The sequence below is a fragment of the Lampetra planeri genome, chromosome 6, assembly GCF_965212315.1.
Source record: "Lampetra planeri chromosome 6, kcLamPlan1.2.h2, whole genome shotgun sequence".
NCBI classification, from domain to species: Eukaryota; Metazoa; Chordata; class Hyperoartia; order Petromyzontiformes; family Petromyzontidae; genus Lampetra; species Lampetra planeri.
The window spans coordinates 9,014,284-9,041,262 of record NC_136112.1 but is presented as its reverse complement, the minus strand read 5'-3'; the positions used below and the strand labels follow the sequence as shown (position 1 = coordinate 9,041,262).

General features: G+C 42.9%; 1 protein-coding gene across 3 annotated transcripts in view; it reads left to right on the top strand.

The window, feature by feature from the left end:
• The window catches only part of LOC144719503 (RING-type E3 ubiquitin-protein ligase PPIL2-like), a 50,162-nt gene extending 23,480 nt beyond the window's left edge, over positions 1–26,682 (top strand). Inside the window, exons 13-21 of one of the 3 annotated variants that reach the window (XM_078595488.1) lie at positions 3,755–3,844; positions 5,505–5,538; positions 6,437–6,523; positions 12,865–12,982; positions 15,768–15,824; positions 23,012–23,084; positions 23,911–23,973; positions 24,407–24,549; positions 25,496–26,682. In XM_078595488.1, coding sequence (XP_078451614.1) covers positions 3,755–3,844; positions 5,505–5,538; positions 6,437–6,523; positions 12,865–12,982; positions 15,768–15,824; positions 23,012–23,084; positions 23,911–23,973; positions 24,407–24,549; positions 25,496–25,589 — 759 coding nt within the window. In that variant the 3' untranslated portion in view covers positions 25,590–26,682. Of the gene's footprint in view, positions 1–3,754; positions 3,845–5,504; positions 5,539–6,430; positions 6,524–12,864; positions 12,983–15,767; positions 15,825–23,011; positions 23,085–23,910; positions 23,974–24,406; positions 24,550–25,495 lie in introns of all 3 variants that reach the window. The other 2 variants (XM_078595487.1, XM_078595489.1) reach the window with 2 other exon arrangements.
• The last annotated feature ends 297 nt before the right edge of the window (positions 26,683–26,979 follow it).

Here is a 26,979-nt window from a genome sequence, read left to right as displayed (position 1 = left end):
GCACACAAAACCTCTTGGGAATTTTAAATTAAGTTGGCGAATTCAATTTTTAGGTAAAGTTATTTCTTCAGCTTGTATTCGGTCGTCTTGCTTCAACGTAAAGGGTAAGAACTAAAACAACGAGCAGAGACTTGAGATGTATCTCTGATTCTAAAGTCGGCCAGTTTGAATTTCTGTTCTCACTACGAAGGTCGCAGTGCAGTAGATGTTTCATCTGGGACATTGCACCAGTTTTCATTGATAACTCTGAATCAACAAATGCCGCAACAATTTTCTCTGCCCCATTGTGCTCTCCCCCGCATTGCTTTTTATCTGTTGACAAGTGCTCCAGCTTAGGATATTTGGTAGGCTATGGGAAAAATATCGGATTTTGTTTCACCTACTTGACTTTGTTCATTGAAAAAGCTATTAAGACCACGGGGCTGGATAAAGCAAGCTTGGCTCGTGCTCGAAATTCATCCTTTTGAGGTGTCACACAAATGTGGCAGAACTATCAATCTGCAGGAATGCCAAAATGTGCCGCCGCAACAGTTGCAAACGCTCGAAACAAGTGGTCCCCGCGTTCATTGCATCGGGGAGGGTGCGCAAGCACTTCTCAGGCTCTCGCCCAGCAGACTTGTCAGCGACTTACATTTCTTGCGTTTCCTTCGGGGGGGGGGGGGGGGGGCTTTGTCCTTGTGAATTCATTGCGATTACAGGGACATTGGGCCCTCTATGCACAGAGTGCACTTTCATCAATGTTTGCTTGCCTTTTCCCTGCGTGTTTACTTTACTTGAAGCAGTTGGGCTGAATGGGGTGATTTATTTTTTTTACCACTGTTGTTTCCAGGGAGTGCACAAATAAAATGTGATGGAAATTTTTTTGAAAGCAAATATGTTAACAGTAACAGGAAATAGATGCACATTACAAAATGTGGCTTTCGCTGCAGTATTTACTGCATATAACATAAAAAAAATATTGGCAAATTGATATGCTTGTTGCGTAACATTTTCTCAAATGCACATTGTTTATGTAATAATGCACGTGTGATCATGCTTGAAGTTTTTGAGAATTCGGGAAAGAATGTATTATTTGCTGCATTTTTCTCGCATCAATTGGACACATCTTTAAAAGTGATTCTTTCTCTCCAATTCCTTCCCTCTCCCTGCCCTCGTTCTATTCGGCTCTGCCTCACCTAGCTGCTAGGTTTAAAGACATTCTCAAAAAACAAACATGTTGTACATTAGTCTCTTGCAAAAGCCAAAAAAAAATATCAATCTCACGCCGTTTTCTGAATGGTGTGTGTACACACTATATAACAGACATCACAGCAGCTGAGGAAGACGTGCATTTAAGATGGGGCCTTGGGAACATGTTAAAAATTAATGTGTGGCTCTTTTTAAATTTATTAGTGGCTGGTGTTTGCTGTCAGCTCGCATGGCACCATTATTTTGAGGTGTTGTATTTTTGGTGGGCACAGCACGGACGGACGTTGCGTGTGTGTGTGTGCGTGCGTGCAGACCATCACTCATGCCAGCGTGCAACTACCAATTTCATTTCTCCCATTTCATATCAGCGATATGCTGATAAAACTTGTGGGTTTGTCATCTTTGCCAGTTGTCATTTCCACCATAGCACAGTTATCTTAGGTTCATCGTTCAGGTTATTAATGGTTTTGGGTATATACTCGGCATTTGCTTATAGGATTAACGGTAGAATCGTATTTGGAGTTAAGTATAAGAGGTCATATGACCAAATCACCTGGAATGCACCTGATCTTGTCATATCTTGTAAGCTAAGCAGGATTGAACCTGGATAGTGTTTGGATGGGTGCCCGTCATGCACACGCACGTTGTTATAGGCTACAGGTACTACGTGGTGAGCAGCCGAAGGCAGTGCGGCAAGATTAATTGTTGTACTGTACCTCTATATTCCCCGCTTTTACCAAGCTGCACTGACCTGTGCAGTGACGTTTGGTCGAATAACCACTGATGGTCGACCCGGCATTAGGAAACCTTCATTCAGCAGTATATTGACAAAAGGGCCTCGTCTTCTTGGTTCTTTCGGTAAAGTCACGTAGAAGGGAAGTAATAAAATAATAATAATAATAAAAATTATTATTTTATTACTTTCCTTCTACGTGACTTTACCGAAAGAACCAAGAAGATGAATCCCTGCAGTCACGAAAGCTTTAAATCGAAAAGGGCCTCGGTCAGCTTTGGTATTAAGATGGCCGTAGCAATGTAGTAAACGGTTAAAATTAGCATTCGGATTAACATTACAAGTATGGAGTCGTGTTGGGGATATGTTTACAAGTAGGAATGTAATGAATATTACTGTCAGGGTTAGCATGAGGACAGGAGCACATTTTTTGATAATGGTGAGTCACAAGAGCACTTATGTCTTGTATTGCTTCTGGGTCTAGAATACTTAAGTAGCAACATTTCCATTAGTTATGTACTGTGCGCCATTACCCTTGTAAGAGCAATTTATTTTTACTACAGACTTTGTGAAACCAATCAATTGAGGTTAAAATATAAGCAACCTCAGTTTTCTTTTAAAGTTGAAGCAGAATTTGTATATAAATAAGTTGCCATTTTTGCACAAGCATAACCCTGGTGTCGGTTTAATTTCAGCAAACAGCATGTGCTTAGATTATTATAAATGTCACTTGTGAATTATTAATGACTCCAATTGCAAAACACATTTCACGTGCACACGAATCCCCACTAAGCCTACATTACTCTCTCCCCACGCAACCCTCAACCCCTTTGGAAACTTGGACGATAACACTAATTGGTGACGGTCTGTCATGTGTGCGGCCTGTACATTGGAATGTTGTGAGAGTAGAATCGTTGGGGGCATGTGCACTGTGAATTGGTTTGCATGTTGTTTCAGCGTGTCCTTGAAATCCCAAGTTAATTCTGTGGCGGGTGCCCCTGGTATATTTGATGTATTAACAGAGCCCCATTATTTTCAAACAAGACCAGCGTGTATCCCATTCACAGTTTGTAATGTTATTGATAGTTTTCATATTGTAACAATATCTAAAGCAATGCTGAAGAAAAGCAAAAGAAACACTAGAGAAACGACTGAGAGACAAATCACGAGACAATTCTGGGAGGCACGCAATTCAATGCTTATGTAGTAGGTTCAATGAGACTTGGACGACGTAGTCGGAGGCACACTTATTTATTAAACGTTTCACTCAATACAGGCCAAGGTATACAACACTCGAAGGGGTATCGGCCCCTTCACCCGTCTAACAGGGAGATCCCACTATCTCTATCCCGGCTAGCCTACTCCCAGGTCCTCCACTACAGAGCTAGGGGAGGCTAGCTGATCCAGCTCTGGCCAAGCTGGGATCACGGCACCCTTAGTCACCAGACCGGCTCTTACAAGAGCATCGGCTCTGGGCTCTCAGTGTTTGTTTGCCCTCCCGTAACACCTCTACACTTATAATAGTTGCCGTACGGTACTAAACTGGAACTGACTGGCGTGTGACGTTTCTGTATGACCATTCTTGGCATTGCCTTGCACGCTGTTCAATTATTTGAGGTTCAGTTGTGCAATTAAAAATTTCATAATTAATTTAGAGGCCCCGCCCCACTACATTTTTTGTTTATTGCATACAAAACACGTAATGTTTATAAATCCTATGAAGAGGACACTGGAAATTATGGTCATTGGTTCTCTTGTTGTTGGAATGCAACGGTGGCCGCTTGTATCTTGCGCCTCCTCGTCGCTGACGCTACTTGTAATTGTCGCCGATAGGTTCCCAAGACGTGCGAGAACTTTATTCTGCTGTGCCAGAAGGGCTACTACGATGGAACCATTTTCCATCGGTCGATCCGCAACTTCATGGTGAGTGGAAGCTTTTTATTTTGACTTCTTGCATTAATTGCTGCTTGGGATTGAGCTGTGATGCTTGCAGGGCTTATTGACTGCGCTCAGAACCCAACAACAAGCTGCATTCGATATAGTTATGAGAACGGCTACACAAATGATTACTGACAGTTTTTTTTCTGAAAATCTCTTCTAATGGCCTTTTTTTATCTTTCGCAATACTCTGCTATGAGTTTGCCACTTTAAAGTCAAACCGATATTGAAATGTAGCCAAATTTTGTGAAAAAACACTAATGTTTCATGCAGTCATTGGTGACTTGCTCAGTTCGAAAAATAAGTTCTGCCGCTGGTGGCTGACACCTTGATTCAAGCGCAGGGTTTCTCAAGCATGCCCACTCAGTGCTCTGACCCCTGATCCATCTGGCTACGTCAGTTTTTTGCGTATTTGATTGTTTTGTTTCACTTGGTGGTGCTGTGCTTCCTTCTCACTCATACCATTTTAATCATTGCAACTGTTCAATATTTATAACCATTTTTTTTCCTTCCTTGTCTGCTTTAGCTTGCACTCTAAGACCCTTCAGAATAATCAATTGTTTAGCAGTATTATTGGAGCCTGGATCATAAATTCCATTTCTTGTAATTTTAGTAGCCTCATTAAGTTGTTTATTTTACAATCATCCATACGTTATATCTTAATGGCAGGTATTAATGTATGTGTATTGTTGTTATTGCAGTGGTTCTTGGAAATACCAAGTTTGGAAATTGCAAGAACATTTTTGTAAATTAATTTATCATCAGGATAGCTCTGCAAATAATTACCAGGTGCTTTTAAAATATGTCTGAAATAATTTACCGATCTAAGACGTTTTGCCAACTTAAAATAGAATTAATATATTTTTCTGATTCACTTTCTCACCCTATCATTTGATAAATAGGCATTTCTCCTGCAAGCACCAAACAATCTTAAATAAGAACTATCTTTCTACAAATGCTATTAAATCATTAGGACACTTTAATATATATTCACCTTGCACCTTGTCATGCACTACACTTCAGCCATTCGAGACAGCACAGTAATTGTTTCCAGAACAGTAGAGGGCACATTCCCAAATGTTGGCAGATACTGAGTTGAAGCCACGTTGAACAAAACTGAAGTAGATTCTATGTTTTCCTTTAACGCTGAATCAATTTAATTCAGTACATCCTTCTGCTGCTGTGTTTATCATGAATGTGCTGAGAATCTGTGACCTGGAATAAAATATATGATAGGGTTTTAGCTGATGTGATGAAAGTTGTGTCCTTTGCTCAGCATGATTTAGAAGGTAAGGTACATTTGTGTGTGTGGAGAATAGTAGTGTCGTGGTTAGGACGCTGAGCTACGAACCCAGCAACCCGCCCGAGTTGGATTCCCGCTCACGGCCAACACCAGTGACGATTATCAAAATAGGTCTTGGTCCTGCCCTAGGTCGACTCGGCCTCAAATGAGTACCGAGTGCGAGGAGACAAAGGTGGGCGGGTATGATGTTGGTCACCCACCCCTTGTGTACCATGCCGGCCTTCATCGGTGCTCGATAACAACACTTGCCTCAATAGTTTAAGTTTATACGGAGGATATTTGTTTGTTCTTTGTTGTGTTATGAATGGTAATAATGCAGCTTTTGCATTGTTCTGATTACAGATTCAGGGTGGAGACCCAACAGGGACTGGCAAAGGTACGGAGCCTATACATTACATTTAAAAGGCAATCATTTTTTCTTGACATTCGTTCTAAGAAGTGGATGCACACTTGTGGTTGTGAGATGGGCTATCATTTTGCATGTCGCGTGCATGTGTGCAAATGTGCTTTTGTGGATGGGCAGATACATTTGTGTGTACATTTTCCAAAAACCTCGGTGATGTCAAAGTGCACCTAGCCTGGTACAGTTTCTGCGTTGATGTCACCACAATCGGTGGAAAATGAGGGATGGCTGTTTTTTTGCATGCTTGCACAAATTGGTGTTTGGCCAGTGTGACCCATGCAGACATAATTTTGGTAAAAACAAGATTCTGTGTTGGGCAATACGCTTAAGGGCATTAATCAGTGAAGACATTCAGTTGTCTGTGATTAAATACAAATCTCTCATTAACGACGAATAGGCAATTGCACTTGCGTTAACGCTCTATCTAGTAAATATGCGTTCGGCAGGTTTTTCGAGTGCAAGTCTGCATGCATCATTGCGCTTTTTATAGTTTAGTAAGTGCAGGCATTTAAAACGGTCATTAAGGCTGGGAAGCACATTCTAGTGTATCCAATGCTGGCCCATGTTGGAAGCATTCATAGGTAAACACCGCACCTCTGAAGGGTTTAATTTCTGTTTTGTGTTTGCTTTGTGTACTGTTGGTCGGTCTTTGTGCGCCATACATTTATGTCAATCTGTATTTGGTATTCTGCTGTGTGTACTATAACGTCCCTTGCCCATGTCTCGCATTTATGTAAATCTGTGTTCCTGTTTTACGGCACGATTTCTGCCGGGATGCTGCGCGATCTCCGCTTCTCCGTTTAAACAACACTGAACCACCACTTACCCCAGCGCTAAATTTATCCCAACGCTTTTGTTACTCGAGAGACAGGGATAACGAGCGATGCTGGTGCGCCGTGCGTGCCGTTCCTCGCAGCGATTCTGCCGGTTTTAGCAGTCGGCTCGTGTTCGGCTCAAGGTACAGCGAGGAAAGCCTCCAGGGACCTCGCCACGGTTTCGGCCCATCTTTGCTTTTCCTGCTGCGCATTTTTTTCTACTCTACATTTTTTCTCGTGGAGCTGTTTTTGCGGCTGCAGCTCAGTACATGGTGTTAGGGCGGCGCTGATTAAAGATGCAGCTTGATTTATAGCCTGTCACAGCTGGCAAGTCTTTAACCCCTCTGTAGCTACAAGACGTTGGTTTATGCTAATAAGGAATGTGGGCTTTGATTTTTTTTGGGGTTATATGCCTGTTTCTTCTGTGACCTATCAGCTCTGCACAATGAACGGATGCTCGAGTGTCAGAATTCTGGCAATCCTCTGGCACCTTCTGATGCTTTTGTTTGTTTCTTAGTGCATAGTAGGTCTTGCTGTTCTGGATGCAACTGATTAACTTTGGTGTAATTTTGGACGTTTTTATTCATTGACACCAGCACGTAGGGAGTACGGTGCATTGATGTTCAGGGGGTTCTAACGTTCTGTCGTATTCGGCAAACACTTCACATTGGCAGGTGAATTTGGTATTGAAATGCCTCATTAAATGGTGTTGACAATTTACTTATTGAGGAAACCAGAGCACCTGGATAAAACTCACGCACGAGGGGGGAATTTTTTTTTTTACCCCTAAGTTGGAAACAGATTGCGATTAGTCCACTTGCTTTTTAAATCCTTTATATTAAGTTCGCTTGCTTGCTTGCGTGCTTGCCTGCTTGCTTACGACCGTGCAAATCTTTCGGTCGTTTTTAACCCACTTCCCGTGATCCAATCGAGCTGACATTTTCCACACAGACTCGTGCGTGACAATTAATTTTCGTGAAAATTTTTTTCGAAAATTTTACACTGTTTAGGGAAAAAAAATTACATATTTAATTACCAATTGCTTAATGCTGGCAGACAATCATCTGACCCATAGGTGGCAGCCATCTCAAGCCAGAGGACGAGAGGACTCTAGCCGCCACGCATATAAAGGATTTAGAGTGAAAAACTTTGTTTTTACGGGTTAATTTTTTACTGCCTTCTCCTGGTGAGCCAGGGTATGGCACCTTGATACCCACGGAAAGGGCGTTTCACAACATTTTTGTGATCCACCAACTTTCACCTCCATAAGTGGTGGATTAGAGGCCACATGCATATCCACCACCGCCTGGCAAAAGACACTTAAACATTTTGTTGAAGTAATGCTACGCCTCTTTAGAAATCGTTTTTCATTTAGCGCTCTACATCGTCTAAGGTATATGGAGTTTTGTTCACATTTTTACACGGCATTGAAAAAAAAATTGTGAGTTCATGTTAATGTCCTTTTAATATTATCTTTTCAAAAGTAATTATTTCCATGTTGCAATACTAGTACAGTTCTTCAGTATTTTTTTATTAACTTAAATTTGTTTTGAAAAACAAAAACTCAAATTTCACAACCTCTCACGATAACTCAATGTTTTATGTCAATATTAAATAATTCACCCTCACGTTTGTAAAGCTCCGTGAAATGTGTCTACATTAGAATGTTTTTTCTTTACTTTATCCTGAAGGTTTCACAGCATTCTAGATTTGAAGCTTTCGTGACTGCAAGGATTCATATTCTTAGTTCTTTCGGTAAAGTCACGTAGGTAAAAAATGAAATCAAAATTGATAAAATAATGATTTTTATTACCTACGTGACTTGACCGACAGAACTAAGAATATGTTATTATTTTATTAATTTAGATTTCATTTTTTACCTACGTGACTTTACCGAAAGAACTAAGAATATGTTTCACAGCATCACAGCCCCTAGTCGCATTCGCTACACAGATGTGGAGCTCTCAAAGGTTAATTCGGATGGATTTTTGGCTAATGTGGCTGCCTATGCCATCAGTGTTCCACCAGAGGGCCTAGACACATCATCCATACCAATGGCCCTGCTGGAATAGCTGCACATGGACAGAATCAGGACTTCCAGATTTGAAGCTTTCGTGACTGCAAGGATTCATATTCTTAGGTTTTTTCGGTAAAGTCACGTAGGTAAAACATTAAAATTAATAAAAGTAAAATAAAATAAAAATCACGAGGTTTCGGAGGCAACACAAGCTTCCGTCTTCAGGTGGAAGCTTGTGTTGCCTCCGAAACGTCGTGATTTTTATTTTATTTTACTTTTATTAATTTTAATGTTTTACCTACGTGACTTTACCGAAAAAACCTAAGAATAATAATCAGGACTGCCTAGCAGCACTCACTTGTCATGATGCCATTTTACTTCAGCCAGAGCACTACCTTGTGCACGTGATACCTTTAGCTAGTAATTTTGTACAGCATCCTTCAGAATTGGGTTTTCGGCAATATTGTAACTAATTGTTGGCAGTAGACACATAGCCTCATCTGATGCTTAACATCCCATTGGCAATGGATATTCTTGGACTAGAAGTAATACTTATGCAGCAGCTACCCTGATGGATGAAAGCAGTTTGTAGGGCCCTTTATCCAGCAGTGGATTGATCATGGCTGATGATGATGAGCAGTTACCAGTCGGTTACAAGTTAACAAGAACAAATCTTGCCATACCACATGCGCTAGGTACACAAGCATGGGGTCAGAGACAGACATTGTGGTGACAGGGTTTGGCGCAAATTGCCAGCTGGTGGTTTTGTCTCAGACAGGGGCCTCAATTAGTCTTTTCATGTTTTCAGTGTTTCACGGAATCCCGTAGCACGCTGCTCGACAGGTCCCTTGCTCCCAAGTTGCAACGCTCATTGAGATTCCATGTCCATATTCTTCTTATTTCATGATTTGGGAGGCTGCCAAATCCATTTGCTTTCTATCCACTTCTGACTTGTGATACATATTTTCCAAAAGTTCCTTTTAAAGCGAACCCGCAAAGTGCTTTGCTGAGATATACAAGCAGACCCAGCCATAGGGGCATAGAGCTTTGATGACGATTACATATTTGACAGTTTTTCCTCCTGCAATTGGATGTTACTGGGACGCGACCAGCTGAGCGTAAACACTTCACACGATGGTTTGTACAGAATTGGTTACTGACTTGCATGTGTGGGAATTAAGTGGTCATTCAGAGTCTTAGCAAGAATTTTTTATAGACAGGCAAAGAAGACGAATGAAAGATGGCATAAAGTAGCATTGGGCTAAGAATAAACCGCTAAGCTGTTTTAAATCTAATGAAATGTTGTTAATTCTAAGTAAACATAATTTGCTGTTGACCTTACGGAACTTGAGCCATTAAAATGTGTGCGATAATCAGGGGCACTTCATGATAAATGAGCATGGCCTTTGCAAGGGTATGTTTGGAATACAGGATTAGTGAAAACGGTCCTCTGTGTGTGTGTGTGTGCATATGCAGGGGGTAGTTGCTTGTGGCTATAAGTTCAACCCTGGTGATCTTCGCTTTACCTCCTGGCTTTGTACCCGAGTACCAATTTGTAAAACAAGAATTACCTACCATTGTCCTCCCGTTTACAATGCAGCTTTTTTTTCGTACACCATGAATAAAATTGTCATTCAAGATGGCACGATTGTTTCCGAAGGCAATTTTGCCTGGATTTACTCACCCGGATTGAGTACCCTGTGTCAACGCCACCGTTACAGAGGCAAATTGCAGCCAGCTCCAGTCCTGGCCTCAAGACCCCCTCACGTGCCATACCACCCACAGTCGGTGCCCACGAACAGCGTTTGACCCCAGCAAATTTAACCAAGCCAACAAGGCGATCTTTGTCCTTGTCTTTGGGTCCATGTCGCTGTGCTTTGCTGCCTGACTGCCTGCGCACATGTATTGAATTTAAGCCAGGCTTTAAAGGGGTTTGTTTTATGGGGCTGTCAGAAAACTGCTCACTGCCATGCTCGCACGCCTTTCTGCCTCCCATGTTCCTCCTGTCTGAATGTGTGCCCCTTCTGTGTGTTTAGCTGTCTCTCTGATTGGTCTGTCCGTCTGCCTCAATGTCAATTGATTGCCACATTACCTCGTCCTTCATGTACATCTCAAATCACTGCTGGATGAGGGCCTTCTCATGTCATGACCATACTTCACTATGCCGGAGCATAGACAGAGAAGCATAGAAGCACAGTGTAACAAAGGAATGTGTTGTACTGCCTTCCACAGCACACCACACAGCCCCACACTCTATAACAACATCATATCACATGACTTGTGACGTGACCCACCAGTACACACCAATTTACAATGCGGCTTGCTGAATTATATAGTTGGAAGAACCCTGCCGTGTAGAGTATTGTTGTAACCAATCTCATCTCACACCAACCCACCAGCACCTAATTTCCACTAGCTTAGCTGGTAAAAGCCTACACCATGTAAATTACCTTCCTGTTCCTTCAATGTCCACCCACCTCATTCACTTCTGCTTTTGACCTATTCACTGGAAATTAACCCAATCCGAATGACCTCCGATGATAAGAAGGTTTTGTACCTGAACAATGCTTGGATAGGTTGACCACCATGCACAAACAGATAGTTATAGGCTGTGGGGCTATGTGGTGTTAAGCGGAGGGCAGAAAAATCTATTTTCCTGTACTTCTGTGCTCCCATGTCGATGTTTCCCACCTTCACCAATCGACACGGACTAGGGTGTTGAAGTATGGTCAAATAAACTCCACAACCTGTACGGCATGGGAGGTGAGGCCGTCATGCAGCAGTGGACTGCACGTGTAAACTATTACTTCACAGTCCCTCTGCGTGCACACTTTCATATTCAATTTGTGATCGTTTATTATTGTGAGTTTATTTCTTTTGTTTGTGCATAAAAGGTAAAATTGCATGTTCTTCCTTTCAGCGTATTTCAAGGGGTTACAACTTTTGTTAAGAGGCTTGGCGCTTTGGTTCAGTTGACGTCAGTACTAAGATATCCTACTTAAGCTTTGTGTGGTGACCAATATGAATGTGAACATTTTTTTCCATAAATAATCCACTGAAAAATGATTGCCTCCAATAGAGACACAATTGATGGCGCATGTCCTGAGAATTAACGTGAGCCGTCATCTGTTACTGTGGGCAGTAGTGGCACATTGGTTCACACGCTGTGCTACAAAACAACATACATTTAATTCCAGGCCACGGTTAACATAATTGACGAGCGGTGTATAGGAACTGGTCCTGGGCTCACATAGGTCAACTCGGCCACAGACGAGGACCCAGTGTGGTGTATACGCCTTGGCACTGGGGAGACGAAGGTGGTTGTGCGATGATGCTGGCCACACGAGTATCCTCTTATTCTTAGGTTTTTTCGGTAAAGTCACGTAGGTAAAAAATTAAAATTAATAAAAGTAGAATAAAAATAAAATAAAAATCACGACGAGTCTCCTCTTGGTCGGTCGTATCCTTAATAGGTGCTCACTCACAACCTGCATGGGGATGCTTTGTATGTGTGCGCTAACGCTGGTGTGTGCACCTACGTGTTAATGATTAGGTTTTTGAGAATCTGTCTGCAGTGTAATTGCCGCGTAAAGCTGCATCGGATTTTTGTTAGCAACGTTTACAAGATTCTCGCTGAATGTATTAACCCTGCGAGTAAGGATTACATCTTCCTATTCTTTAAGTGGTTTGCTGTTTTGTGGAATGTGAAACGTTTAAACGCATTTTCTCAACTTCGATTTATATTTGTGTTGCTTTTTTGAAAGCGCTAGTAATATAAATCAGGACCTCTTGTAAACTGAAAGAGAATTTTTTTGACCAAACTGGCTTTCATCAAGATGTCAGCTTTCATCAGTGCCAATATAATAAGCCTCTTGACACAAATGTTGATTGTCGAATATTTGTTTTATCGTTTACGTGTGTGTTCTTGGAGTCTTCTTTTTAAATCCTTTATATTAAGTTCGCTTGCTTGCTTGCGTGCTTGTGTGCTTGCTTGCTTGCTTGCTTACGACCGCGCAAATCTTTCGGTCGTTTTTTAACACACTTCCCGTGATCCAATCGAGCTGACATTTTCCACACAGACTCGTTGTGCGTGACAATTAATTTTCGTGAAAATTTTTTTCCAAAATTTGACACTGTTTAGGGAACAAAAATTTAAATATTTAATTACCAATTGCTTAATGCTGGCAGACAATCATCTGACCCATAGGTGGCAGCCATCTCAAGCCAGAGGACGAGAGGACTCTAGCCGCCACGCATATAAAGGATTTAGAGTGAAAAACTTTGTTTTTACGGGTTAAATTTTTAAGGATTATAAGTTACAGTTACGCCAAATATTGTTTTTTTTTCAGTAAAAATTTAGGCCGATGCTTTGTAACAAAGTCCTCGTTATTAAACATTGCCTGTGCTGTTGCGCGTGTACCAAGCCTGTATAACGCACCATACACTCTGTGATTATACCGTTCACAGGGGGAGAGTCGGCTTGGGGCAAGCCCTTCAAGGATGAGTTTAAGCCGAACCTCTGCCACCAGGGGCGTGGAGTGCTGAGCATGGCCAACTCTGGACCCAACAGCAATGGGTCCCAATTGTGAGTATTTATCTGAATAAACCTTGAACCTCAACTCACTCGGACAAGACCCCTGCAAGCGATTTTAACGACAGTGTTGCCAGTTGAACGGCACAAACTACTCACATTGGTGGGAAGCAGTGGTTAGTGCAGTAAAATCGATTATTGTATTGTGCTATGATCTGACATCGACGCTTTCCACTTTCACCAATGCGCACTGACAACTTGATGACGTGTGGTCAGATAACCCCCACGAGCCTAGCAGGCCTCATCCATCTGTGGATTGACAAAGGGCCGTACATGTACAGCCACTTACAGGTGGCTTTATTGTTGTTTATTGAGGATTGTCAAACTTAATATTGTCCTGTTTTGGTCACCCATGTTTCATTCCATTAACATTCATGCATTCAGGGCATGTTATGTGCAAATGTTGAGCCTTTGTCTAAATCTGTATGTTTTACCAGAGACTTTATAAAAATGTGACATATTCTACATTTGTAAAGCTGGCGAAAAAAATATTTGTAACCACATCCAAAATTCTATCACCTGGAATGTTACTAATCGTGATAAATACTGTTATGGATGTAATATACTCTTAGGTTTTTTCAGTAAAGTCACATAGGTAAAAAAGAAAAAAATATAATAAAAATAATAGACGGAGACTTGTGTTGCTTCTGAAACGTCGTGATTTTTGTATTTTATTTTTATTTCTATTATTTTTTTTATTTTATTTTTATTTCTTACCTACGCGACTTTACCAAAAAAATCTAAGAGTATGAATCCTTGCAGTCATGAAAGCTTCTTCAAGTCTAGAATGGATGTAATATGTTAAGGATAGTGGTTTACTTAATCCTTTGGGAAGACAATAGTGGTTTTGTACGAATTACATTGTGCATTGGTCTGGAGGCGGAAGCATGTTTTTGCCAAAGTCGGGGGGAAAATTACATTCTGGCCCAATGAGAACTGGCCCACATTGTTATTAAGGTGGATTCTTGAAGCTTTTACATATTCAGTGTTTCATATTCAAAGCCATTGTTAAAAAGTTGCATAGCATCACATGGACCCAGATGGCATTTTATTATTTTAGCAGCAGAAGCCGCAAACTTTCCCAAATTACAATTCCATCTTGGGTCACTGCACCGACTCAAGACCAGAAACAGAACGGCATGATCTTAGAGCTCGCCCGCGGCTTCACTTTGCTTGGGCTGAGTTTCTGGGGAATTCCAGGTGAAAATATTGGGGTTACGGCTCGCACACTCGCACGCAGTGAATCACGCTCGCACCAAACCACGCGGAAATTGACTCGAGTAGAGCCCAACCTCGGAAGCGCATCCCTCTGCGCCAGAACCGTCACCGCTTGAAGCTTGACAAGCAGCGGGGCTGCTTGTGGGAGAAGGGCCGTAATCACCTGCGATGGGTCGATGTCTTCAATTTGCGCTTCCCACAGTGGAGTGATATCTGTTGACAGCTGCAGTAAATTGTGTTTTTGCCTTTTCCCTTTGCTTTCTGGCAAATTGCATATTGCCTATTTAGTTCTTGGCAGATGTTTATTTTTTTTGCCCCTTCATTTGAATCCATTTCAATGTAAATTTTCAAGGCTTTTTTTCTTTTATTGGTCTCGGAAGCATTCGTTGATTGCGTTTTCTTTTCTTACATCGTATCTTTTCCAACAATCCTGTTCGGGTGTCCCCGTTTGGGATAATGCCAAATAAATGTGGGTCCAAATTACAAGAAAACCAATTAGTTCATGATGCAGTCATGGATTTCTAAACAGACGCAGGAAATATGCATTTGCTGGACAATACAACCACCATTTGCTGCATCTGCACTAGCTGCAGAGGCCGTCAAATATATTCGCTTTTCTCACATTGTGGAAACAGGACAGTTAATGTTGGGTTTAAAGTCATGAATAACACTGGTCAACAAAAAAATAACATTTTTTTCTGGCCTGGACTTTTGCAGCTGTTTTAGACTAATTTCAGGGTGCTGATTCCAAATCTGATCACAGAATTGCTCTATCACATCTCATTTTTATGCTATCGGCATACCCCATTTTCATTGATTTTACCCGAAATTAACTCTGTCACTTATGATTGCGAGTTGTTGCGAGTCAGTGACTGCTTTAGTGTTAAAATATGGTGCTGTATTTTTTAGGATAGTGTGTTTATAATATCATTTTATGTAGATATCCACATTTATGAAATATTTTTCTTCCGCAGTTTTTATTGAAAATGCAATATTTGATATCTCAAAAACCTGATGTGATAGATAAAAACTGATGCCAGATTTGGAATCAGCACCACAAAATTACCTTAAACCCGTTGAGAATACCTTACGCCAGAAAAAGTGTGTTGACCAGTGTAATCCTTGCTCCTCCCCCCCCATGTAATGCGCATCCTCCGAGTTATTTGACCATACTTAACTCCCGATTAGTGTGGTTGGCTACATACGGTGTGAAAGAAGTTCAACAACATACATACACGCTAGTCAATGCACATTGGTGAAGGTGGGCACATTTATGTGGGAGCATAGAAGCACATAACAGCGATGTATTTTCTGCACTGCCCTTTGCTGCCCACAATTTAACCCTGCAGCAGCCTATAAGAACCAACATTGGCATGGTGATCGCTGATCTCAGCACTATACCTGTGCAAATCTCCTTTGCGTTTGAGATCTGATGAGTTCAGGCACATTCTTGGTGACTTGATCATAGTATGAATTATTATAACCCATGCACGGTTTTGTGTTGTGTTGCGATGGTCGGTTTAAACCCCGAGCGTGCATCTAACCGCTTTTCTTTTTCCAGCTTCATAACGTTCCGCTCCTGTACCCATCTGGACAGAAAACATGCTGTCTTCGGACGGTAAGTCCCCGACCCCGTGTCCACCCAATCCCTGTGCCACTCTGTGCGACCTCTCAGCCTGCCTCTCGGCCGTCATTTTATTATTAGCAGCCCGCCGGGAAATCTTTTCTGTACATCTCCCTGTTGACGGGGCTGGGCCACGACAGCCGGCCAATTGGCCAGTCCCTCTTGGGGATTTAGCAATTCGCAATCCGGTGAGTTCTGTTTCAGAGAAGCGGCCGCGACTCACAAACTGGGCATCTGTCACGTGGTGGCGACAAGTTAATTACGGGTGCAACTTGAGGGTGGGAAGATGCCACAGATGTTGGCCCAGATATGGGCAGCAGCGTCGCATTCATATGCTAATGGTTGTCTCCTGCCCTAGATTCATTGTTGTGCTCAGAGCTGCCAGGACTCTTTTTTTAAACTTTTTTTTTACGTGTTTCAGTTCCAAGAAACGCTTTTATTATTCCTGTGATTTTTTTTCATTACATGCTGCTCTAATAGCACGTCTGCTGTCACCCCCTTTATATTGATGTCTTCCTATCTTTGGATTCAATCCATCTATCTTGTTTGTCTATTTTATGAACTCCTATATATCCATGCTGTGTATTGATTCTATCTTTCTTTTATGGGCATCCTACATATATTTCAACCCTATACGCTGTATCCAAAACGCAGCGTAAGTCATATGTATGCATTTCTTTATATCCTGTGTATCTGCCTTGTGTATTGTTAGGATCAGTCCTATATGTTTTTGCAATGTGCATGCATTATCTCCTGTGTATCACAACTATGTTATCTGTCTTATACATGGAATAATTTTTTTGTTAAATAGAAATCTATATTTTATTTTGGCATGGCAGGAATGCACTTTAGTAACACTTGTGCCTCACAGCAAGAAGTACCCAAGTTAGAGTCCCAACTCAAGTGCCTTTTTGCTTGGACTTTGTATGTTCTCCCCTCATTGTGCAATGGGTTTCTTCCAGGTTTTCCGGTTTCCTTTCATAGCGGATAAAGACAAACATACAGTATAACTGGAATTGGCCAAACATTGTAATGCTGAAAAAAATACCTTAAAATTACTCAATTGGCATTACACAGCAGCAAAATCCCCCCCCCCCTGCCCCCCACCACGAATACTTGACAGGACCGTCCTTAATTTGCATCTTGAGACGCGGTGATTCTTTCCTGGGTCAACAAGCATAACAACAACTACTACAGTAGCAGTTGAGCGGTGGCGCAGTGGTTAGTGCATTGCGCTAGGAGTTCAGCCACCCGAGTTCAATTCCCGACCATGGCAAACAATGGTCGCGAATAAGTCCTGGAACCTCCTTCCCTTCCTTCTTTAGCAACCCACACTGACCACGGTGGTTAAGTAAGGTCAAAAACCTCCATGACCAATACAGCATGGCGAGGCCTTCATCCAGCAGTGCGTTAACAAAGGGGTCCACACGGTTGTGCTACAGCAATTTGATTGTGCCGTTAACACTGCCTGTTGTGTGTCCACACTGAATTGCGAGTGTATCCGTTTCAATGTTCGTTTGTTGCGGTTTCCTTTTGTAAGTTTGAAACCTTTTATAAGCAGTTCTTTTACAGTAGCCACCAAAAAGGCACAAACAGAACGCACGCTCAGCTCCGTGTTGCATTCGCACATTGTATATTGAGCAGCTTTGTTGTGCAGTAAAGTAGGTGCCACTTTGGAAAATGTATATCTCAGAATCGCATTGCATGATAACGTGACGGAGACACGTTTTTCTCTTTTATGTTTTTCACCTTGTTTAGCTTTCCACCGTGGGCTTACAGTCGGATAATGCAATAAGCCTACATGACTTTTTTTTGCAAAAGGCCCTTTTTAAACCTAAATTACGTAGGAATACTTAAAGCAAAATGTATTATGAAAAAAATACTTTGACAAGACATGCAGATATTTATCCCAGACGATTTTACCATTTTACGTAAGTATCGTTGCCCAGTTCACATTTGTGGTTAGGTCCAACAGAGAATGCGAGTGGGACGCCCTGCTCATCCTAACCCGTGATAAATATTCAACGTCAATTGCGGACGCTTGCACGCGAGGCTTGCCCCCTACGAGGCTTGCCCCCCTGCGAGGCTTGCCCCCCTACGAGGCTTGCCCCCTACGAGGCTTGCCCCCCTACGAGGCTTGCCCCCCTACAAGGCTTGCCCATGGCCTCCGGCTTGGTTGCATACATTGAGCCTGCCAGGACAGCAGGCCCCACGTGCCATCACCTCACATCGGCGCCCGCGGCAGGTCTGATAAGCTTCCCTTTTTAAATCGCTGATCGTGGCCGGGAGGGAAAGGGTTGTGCCTGCCACATGAGAGCAGGCGGTAATTAGTTGAGCTCACATCTGCCCTCCCCTGATATTTACATCTCTGTTGTGATGCATTCAGGCTTGCTGTGCCGTGCTTGCCAATAATTACAGCTTTGTTTGGGTGGAACCCATCTAATTTCACGGTGTGATGTTGATGTGCAGTGATTGGTATTTTAAACTATGTGTAATTTGTCTCTTCTGCCGGTGCCTCTTTGTGCCCTGTGAGGGATAGGGACTCGGGTGCTCATGCGTGCTCATGCGTGTGTGTCCATGCATGCGTGTGTGTGGGGAGCGATAGTATAGCAGTTAGCGCGCTGTACTATGATACCTGTGACCCAAGTTCGATTCCCGCTCATGGCCAACACAAGTGACGAATATCTTTTTACCAGTCCTGGGCCTCCCCTAGGTCGACTCGGCCTCAAATGAGTACCGAGTGCAGTGTTTAAACATCGCCACTCGGGAGACAAAGGCGGCCGGGCGTGGTTTTGGCCACCTTCCCCCCTCGTGTGCTGTGCTGGCCTTCCATCGGTGCTCGCTAACAGCACTTGCCCAGAAAGTCTGTTTAGGCTATATGGGGTATCTTTGTCTTTTCTTGTGGTAATGGAGAGCGACAGAGCAGTGGTTAGCACATTGCGCTGTGAACCCAGTGACTGAAGTTCGATTCCCTGCCACGGTTAACGCCATGGGGGAGTGATGTCCGAACTAATATTCAGATATCACTAATATTCTTCGTGGCCCCTTTGAAGGTTGCACAATGTGCACGTGCCTGTCCTTAAAATATCAATGTGCCAAAATTATGAAAAAAATATTCAACTGCTGTGACATGTGGATCCGAATCATGGTTTATAATGAAGAAAATGAAGCTAAATCTGAAAAGTGCTCAAAGAAGCATAGCAGGATTCACGCTTGGAATTACATTGAGAGAAAGGACGATAAACAAATGGATTAGAGAATAAAGGCAGATTAAATCGATGATTCGAACTGTTAGGAAGAGTGAGCATGGGCAGGACCCATCACTTGAAGGTGTGATTGCCCATAGTCAATAATAACGACAAAGTGGCAGCCAAGAGATGGAACGCGTCCAAGCAGATAACCTGCCGAAAAGATGGAGCGATTAAATCGGCACGTGTGTAGGTGCTGCTAGGTGGGAATAGCGACATTGCAGGATCGTCAGAGGTGGCGGTGGTGGCTTAGGGAGGCTTTCATCCAGCAGTAGACTATTTATGGCTGATGATGATGTGCCTGTCCTGGTTTTTTTCTGTTTGGCAAAACTGTAAACAAAGCTGTATTTAGGTCGGGTAAAGGCACACTAATTACGGGTTTTGAAACAACCTGATTATCAACAGGTGTTCCCATTTACACCAAGCCATGCACTGTGGACGCGAGGTATCCAAAGTGCCCTAATGGAAGTCTACTTAAGCGTGTGATTACGTGTAGAGATTCTTTCTGACTGACACGTTATTTCCGCGTATTCCCCCACGCGTGTTTACATGCCGGCCATTTGCGCTTCATTAAAAACTCCCAGAGTGGTCGTGCACACCGGCTTAATATTCAGATATATAAGCTGTTTGATCGTTTGCAATGGGCAACATTTTAATTGTTAATCATTGTGAAGTCAAATTAGTAAGACCCTAATAAATCACAGCGCGAAAATGTTGCCAGCCAACTGAATTAGTTTTTTTATCAAACCTGTTTTTAGTTATGGTCCATTGAATGTATAATTGTATTTTTAAATGGCTTTATATATATACATAATTTTAAAAAATTGTCAATTGCTGAACTATGTCGTTTAATAACCTATGCCGTGGTGTTTTACGCAGTGTTTTTAAATTAAACATTTTACGTTAAGCGTTAAATTGAAATTATAGAAAATAATATTCCAATAAACGCGATGAAGGGGTGTGAAGAGAAATCGGCTGTTGCGACGCGCGCTCGCTGCTCGGAAAGCGTGCCACGAATCGGGTTTCCATGGCAAGCAATGGTTGCCATGGCAAGCAGTGGTTGCCATGGTTGCCATGGCAAGCAGTGGTTGCCATGGCGTGGGTACCGGGAGGGTGTGTTGCCGTGACGGCGGTGGTGCGGTGCGCTGCAGGGCCTGTGGGCCGAGGGAGTGGGTTGGTGGACGGTGTGAGGGGCAAGGAGCAGCAGCTGCCCACCGTGGCACACTGTTACGTGAACTCTTGGCCACTGATCTTCTTGGTTCTTTCGGTAAAGTCACGTAGAAGGGAAGTAATAAAATAATAAAAATAAAACATAATAAAACAATTCTCACGACGTTCCGGCCACAACGCAAGCAGCCGTCCTCAGGTGAAAACCAGGTCTGTCGAGGCGACAGCGTCTGAATGAAACAGCACATGTGCTTGGAGCATATATATAAGCTGGGTTGGAAGGGGGGAAAAGAGCGCCTTGACAAAATAATATGCATATCAAGAGGCATTTAGCATATTTATGGGAAATGCAAGTATGTGATTAGTACTACTCATGCCCGTGCATTATGCAGGATTAGCAGCATCAAAGGGAAGGGATATGGGAAATACAGGTACCTGCATTGCGTTGTGGCCGAAACGTCGTGAGAATTGTTTTATTATGTTTTATTTTTATTATTTTATTACTTCCCTTCTACGTGACTTTGCCGAAAGAACCAAGAAGATGAATCCCTGCAGTCACGAAAGCTTTAAACCGAAATCTTGGCCACTGCTTTTTTTTTACGGCAAAAAGAGCCTCCGCTAGATGGAGCTCTCGAGAGCCCCTCTAGACGTTATTTGGCCTACTCTTCCACAGTGGCCAGACAATTCGGTAAGAGGTGGGGGGGAGTACCCACACTTTGCCCACATTACACATCACCTGCTGATTGACTCTCTGTGGAGTACCCATTCAGTTTAGATTTGAAGCTTTCGTGACTGCAAGGATTCATACTCTTAGGTTTTTTTCGGTAAAGTCACGTAGGTAAAACATTAAAATTAATAATAAAAATGATACTAGAAATAAAATAATAAATCACGACGTTTCGGAGGCAACATAACGGACACTTGTGTTGCCCCCGAAACGTGATTTATTCTTTTATTTCTATTATCATTTGTTTTATTATTATTATTTATTTTTACCTACGCGACTTTACCGAAAAAACCTAAGAGTATGTACCCATTCATTTGTCCATTACCTGCCATGATCTATTTGTCCACTGCTGGATTGAGTCCTTGTTAAGGCACCCCCATCTTTTATGGCCATGCGATCCACCTCGCTCCAACGCACGTGCTGATTTTATCGCTCTGTCTCTGCAGTGGACACTCCATCATGAGTGGCGTGTTCAGTCAATCCCGCTTACTTTGTTTACCAGTCAGTATGGCAACAGGTGCAAGTACATAGCTTATTTGGGGTGTTCGCTTCAAAACATCCTATGGTATCGAATTACATGCTAATTCATACTAATTGTTGAATATTCTCTAACATAAATACACTTGTATTATATATATATATAGTCTGTATGTACGAGGAGTGTTATACATTCATTTTTAAACATTCATTAATTGGCTGAAAAAATATTTATAGAGGACTGCAGATCTTGGGCAATTATTGGCGCCGGCTCACCACCTTGCAAGCTTGACTGTGGTTTCTGAACGATAGTGAGAGATGCAATTTATATGAACGACGTTATATAAAAGTAAAATCAAATCATTATAATCCGGTTATACAATCCGTAGCCATATATGGGGCTTGAAAATGTACATAGAGTTTCCGTAGGCGTGAAATTTGTAATCCAATTTTCAAAACACCTTGTCCTGAGATGGTTGAAGGCGCTCCCTATGATCCGCTACCGTAGACTGATCCATGTTAAATTGCTTCCAATAACGATCTGGTGTTTTTTACTTCTTTAATTTTAACCACCTTGGCAAACACTTTGATGTGAATAATTGTAATGTTTCGCCGCCGATTGTTCACATTACTATCGCGACGTTCACTCTGACCTGTGCACGTCCGCCAATATTGGCAAAAACATTTCATTCCGAAAAGCAGAAGCAATTTTAAACCACTTATTTTATCAAGTGTACTTTTAACATTGGCAGAGCGCAGAAAAAAACACAGCGCTTCGTGTCATTTTCTGAATTAACACTTGACAGATGAAATACTTGAGGTGCTCTTGTAAAAAAAAGAATCACTGCAATTCATTTCTGTCCTTACATTGACTTTTTGTCACTCTGAACTCTAATCACGGCACCACAGGTGGCAAAGAGCGACACTCCATGTGGCACAAATAGGTTGGTGGTTGAAATGTCACACATTTTTCAGCTTCTGGGGTGTTTGAGTCTGAAATGTTAAGTATCTGTCAAGGACTCAAAGGTGTTTGGTCACACACTGTGACACAATTACAGCCGTGCACGCTGACATCGTTTCATATCTGTACCGGCTTGTTACCCTGTAAAGTTAACTCAGCCCGAAATTCGTGCAAACTTGCATAGTATATAGTCAGGCGTGCGTGGTGCCGTGGCTCCACCACTGCAAATGATGGCCCCGCTCACCAAAAGATTCTTCATCGTAAGAGATTACGCAGCGGAATGAAGGGGCCTTTGCTGCGTATGTGTGTACGTACGTTGAATTTTTTACTCACCGTACATAGCCAACCATGCTAATCGGAGGTGCGGGGGAAGGACAACAAACTAAACACAAAATCAGTTATAAAAAAAAAAAGTTTTTAATCTCCATTTAAAAGAGCATAGCTCCAGTAGCTTCCTAATATCGGAAGTGAAGGAGCATTCTAGACGGCCGCAGAGGCGCATTTGAAAGAACGCATTGCAGTCACCGTCTTTGTTCGATTGCTAGCCAAAATGCGCTGCGAGGGTGACCTGAGTTTGCTTGTGTGTTCGTGTATATCATAGCATGATTGGAGGTATGGAAGTCCTGCATGCCATCGAGAAGATAGAGGCCAACCCCAAGACTGATCGCCCGGAGGTAGGTGACTGAATCCTTTTCGACTCGTTGACATTTCGCTCCCGTTTTGACGAGCATTCTAGAGACACCCGCATATCTGTGCAGACTTTGTACCCTTGTTAACTTGAATTCTCGAGTCCCAGAAATGTACAGCGTGTGCTTGAAGGGTGACTCAGTCTTCCACTTAATGCTCCTATCTTGAAAACAGCACGTTCTTTTGCTGCGCTGGCGTTCTGCAGAGCATCACCGTGGTCCAGTCGCCTGCCGGGAAAAATATAAACGAGCACTCAAATTGAAATCTAGCGTAAACGAATTAGATGTATACAATATTCCTTGATGTCCGTTTTACTCAGTTGTAGAGGTTATGAACAAAAACGACTCGGTCATCATCTGGTGCACATCAAGGTGCAGGTTTTCAAGATCCACCCATGAGTGCAACTTAAATAAGCAGATAATATTTCTCCTTCACATATCTGTTCCTGCACACTAAAAAAATATGTTTTTTTACACTTCCTGTCAACCGCAAGGCCTGCTGAAAGTGCATTATTTCAGCAGCATTGGTGCACAAACAAACTCTTGACTGGTTTTAACCTACAGTGTCTCATCGGCAGTCGGGCTTGCTTGACCCAATCCTGGTGAACTGCCAGATGTTACAGGCAAGGACCATCTCTTAAAGATATGGGTCTAAGTTCTACGGAAATGTATTATTATTTTTACCATATGTACCCCACTGAGAGTGGTAACTGTGTGTGAGTGGGGCGTAATCTACACTGAAGGGAAGCCGGGTTGCGGCTAGAAGGCTCTTAACCATGGTGCTTTGTATTTGTGTCCCTGTATTTACTCCCAGAAAGAAATCAAGATTGAGAAAATGACAGTCCTTGTCAATCCTTTTGAGGAAGGCGATGCACTCGTGAGTACATTAAATAACAGGATAAAATGTACAAACAATGAGTGGGTAAATGACGGCGCATGAGTAGCAATTCCAAGCATGGAAATTATCCTGGAGTCCGTTGAGGTGTTGAATATCGGGGGTTGAACGGCAGCTGTTTTTTTACAATTACACTTGACAATGTATATTTATTGGAATTATTACGATTGCAAAAAACGTAAAAAAAATACTGCGTTTGTTCGTTGTTCGTATGCTTCGACTGTTTTGCTGGATTTTATAATAAAAAAACGCTCAACAGCGGTGTGGGAAGACTTGCGCCGTACCACCAGTGACAAGCGTGAAACGGCCGTCCCGTTTCAACCGCTGCAGAGTTACTGTCTACCCGGCTCTCCATCGCGATGGTTTAAAAAAAGCTTGGATATTTCTGAAAAACTTGTTTTTCACCCTCGTACAGTTGGCAGCTGATCGGCAGAAGGCTCTGGAAGAGGACGAGGAGCTGGAGAAATCTCGCCTGCCGATCGTCCGCAAGCCCGTAGCCAACCCCCAGCCCAAGACCTATCGCTCCGGCATCGGCAAATACATCGACATGGCCGCCGTGTGAGCACTTATTTTATTGACATTTTTGTTTTTACTTTTACCGGGTAAGACCCACTGAGCTATATAGCAACTTTTTTCAGAAGCGACCTGGCCACAAATGATAACCCAGCGAAGTGCCTGATCATCTGGAAATTTATCGCAGCCAAATAATATAAACGCATGTTTCTAAATGTGGAGGAAAAAACCGGAGGACCCGTACACGCGACCACGGGGAGAGCACGCAAACTCTAAATATGCAGGCGTTAGGGTCGGGATGGAACCCATGACCTGCATCTACCACGCCGTCCATGTCGATAATAGCTGCTACAGCAACATCTACAGCAATTATAGCTATATTTGCTGCCCCTATTCGGTGCAATCATTGTTGTGTGCTACATGTGAGCGGATGATATTTCATTTCACTGTCAACATCGTTCAGCGTGATTGCGCCCCTTGTAAAACAAATGCTTGCGAACAGGTCGTGAAAATATGCTTTCCTCATTGCTCTTGCTGTGCGCTTAGGGTCAACCGTGGGTGAACTAACGCAGCCTTGAATTTAGAGTAGTTCAGGCAAATGTGTTGTTGCTGCTGCTGCTGCCGCCGTTACAGGAAAGAATGTGACTTGCTGACTTTAAAATATCACACTGTTCAAGCTTAGCGGCAAGGGTTGGGTGATTCACCCCTCCACTCCTGCACCGCCCATTCGAAATATTGTCTCGCTTGAGAGTCACGATCAAATACAATTAGTTTTCTTTACATTGCGATGAATGGGTTAGTGCGTCTAGTAGCCGCAAGGGTATCTCTAACAAATTACTCAAGAAACGTAGATTTTTGCAGGCTTGATGCATATATCCTGAGCTTAACAATCTACTTGGAAATATAAAAATACGTAAAAAGTTATATTTCTAATTATTGCATTTCAGCGTTGCTCACCTGTGACCACTTGTTCGTCTTGTTTTCTTTGCAGGAAGCGCCGTACGGATGAAGAGAGCGTCGCATCCAGCAGTGGAGCCGCGGGGCCATCGTCTGCGAAGAAACTCAAGAACAGCTCATCACGTTAGACGAGCAGCAGTGTGTAGCAGGCTTGTTGTGGGCATCAACGGCAAGTGCCAGTGGTATTTCACGTAATTTGTGTCGATTAGGGTCATTATTCCCCGTTCATTATTTCCGCCTCTCATAAGGCACGATGGCAAGATGGATGATCTACAATGGCTGCGGGGTGTTTGTGGGGAAAAATGGACCCCTTTGTGCATTTGCATGAGTGAGAACAGCCGTACAGAGGGACAATTGGTGCACACTCACGTCAAGGTGATAACAGAAACACATGATGGCAGTGGCCCTTCTCCGCACCGCACATGATGGAAGTATTCAATTACAGAGCTACTGGTTTTCATGTTTTAACCTAACAGAAATGGATTTCACTGATGCAGACTACTCCCTTTGTGAAAGGCATGAAAGGACAAAGCCAGAGCAGTTCAGAGGTGGCAGCCACGTGCTTTGGAGACAGGTGACACAGGCGATCACACGACAACGCCGCCCACAAGAAAAGGACCAGCACTGCACTTGGTAACCCTTCACCAATGTATCTACTGTATCAGCGAGCTCCTCCTGACACACGAGCATGACCCAGCAGCGTCTGGAAGGGTCAGAGGTTGACCTTGGCAGAGTGTCCACAACCACTTAGCAGTTCCACCAGATCACGACTGCCTGGGCTGCCCTCTCGGTGGGGGCAGATTCTATCTCCAGGCTGGCGAGTTCTGCGATCGTCACGCCACCATGTGCGGCAGGCCGATGTCACGCTGGGATGTACATTACTTTGACATACGTCTTGTGCCCAGCCTCATTTGCCCGACGGACAATGTAGATGGGGGGTAGGGGGGTGCTGAGCAGGGTCATTGTAGTTGGTGATTGATCGTGTAGATGTGAGGTGTGGTTGGTAAGGATGCTAGCGAGTCGTATAATCTCATGGCTTTTAGGAGAGAGCTAGCAGGTGGTCCAAATACAAGAAGCCTTAGCGTGGCCTTGTGTCCTCTGCCACTTTTTGTAACTGCAGTGTAGATATTGTATCTTTTTTATTTCTGTCGCCTCACCTGCCTCTGCCGTTCTTTGTCACCTTTTATTACTTTATATTGTGAAATAAAATCTTATCCACAACTCTTGAGTCGGTTCTTTTTTTTTGTTTTAAAAGAGACAGCTATGAAAATGATGGTTGGCCATTTACCACCAGTTTGTTTCTAGTCTTGAACCAAGCTGAGCCTTGTTTTGAACGTAAACTCTGAAACAACAACAATGTGCCAAGGGGTCCACATTGAATTGGCTGCTCGAGTCGTTCACTTAAAATATATAACGAATGTTTCTACCGCACTGTAAAAAACAACCCCTCTAATCTGTTGTGATATGGCGGGACCGATTTCACAGATCCTATTCGTGAATCTATTCCACATATCCGTG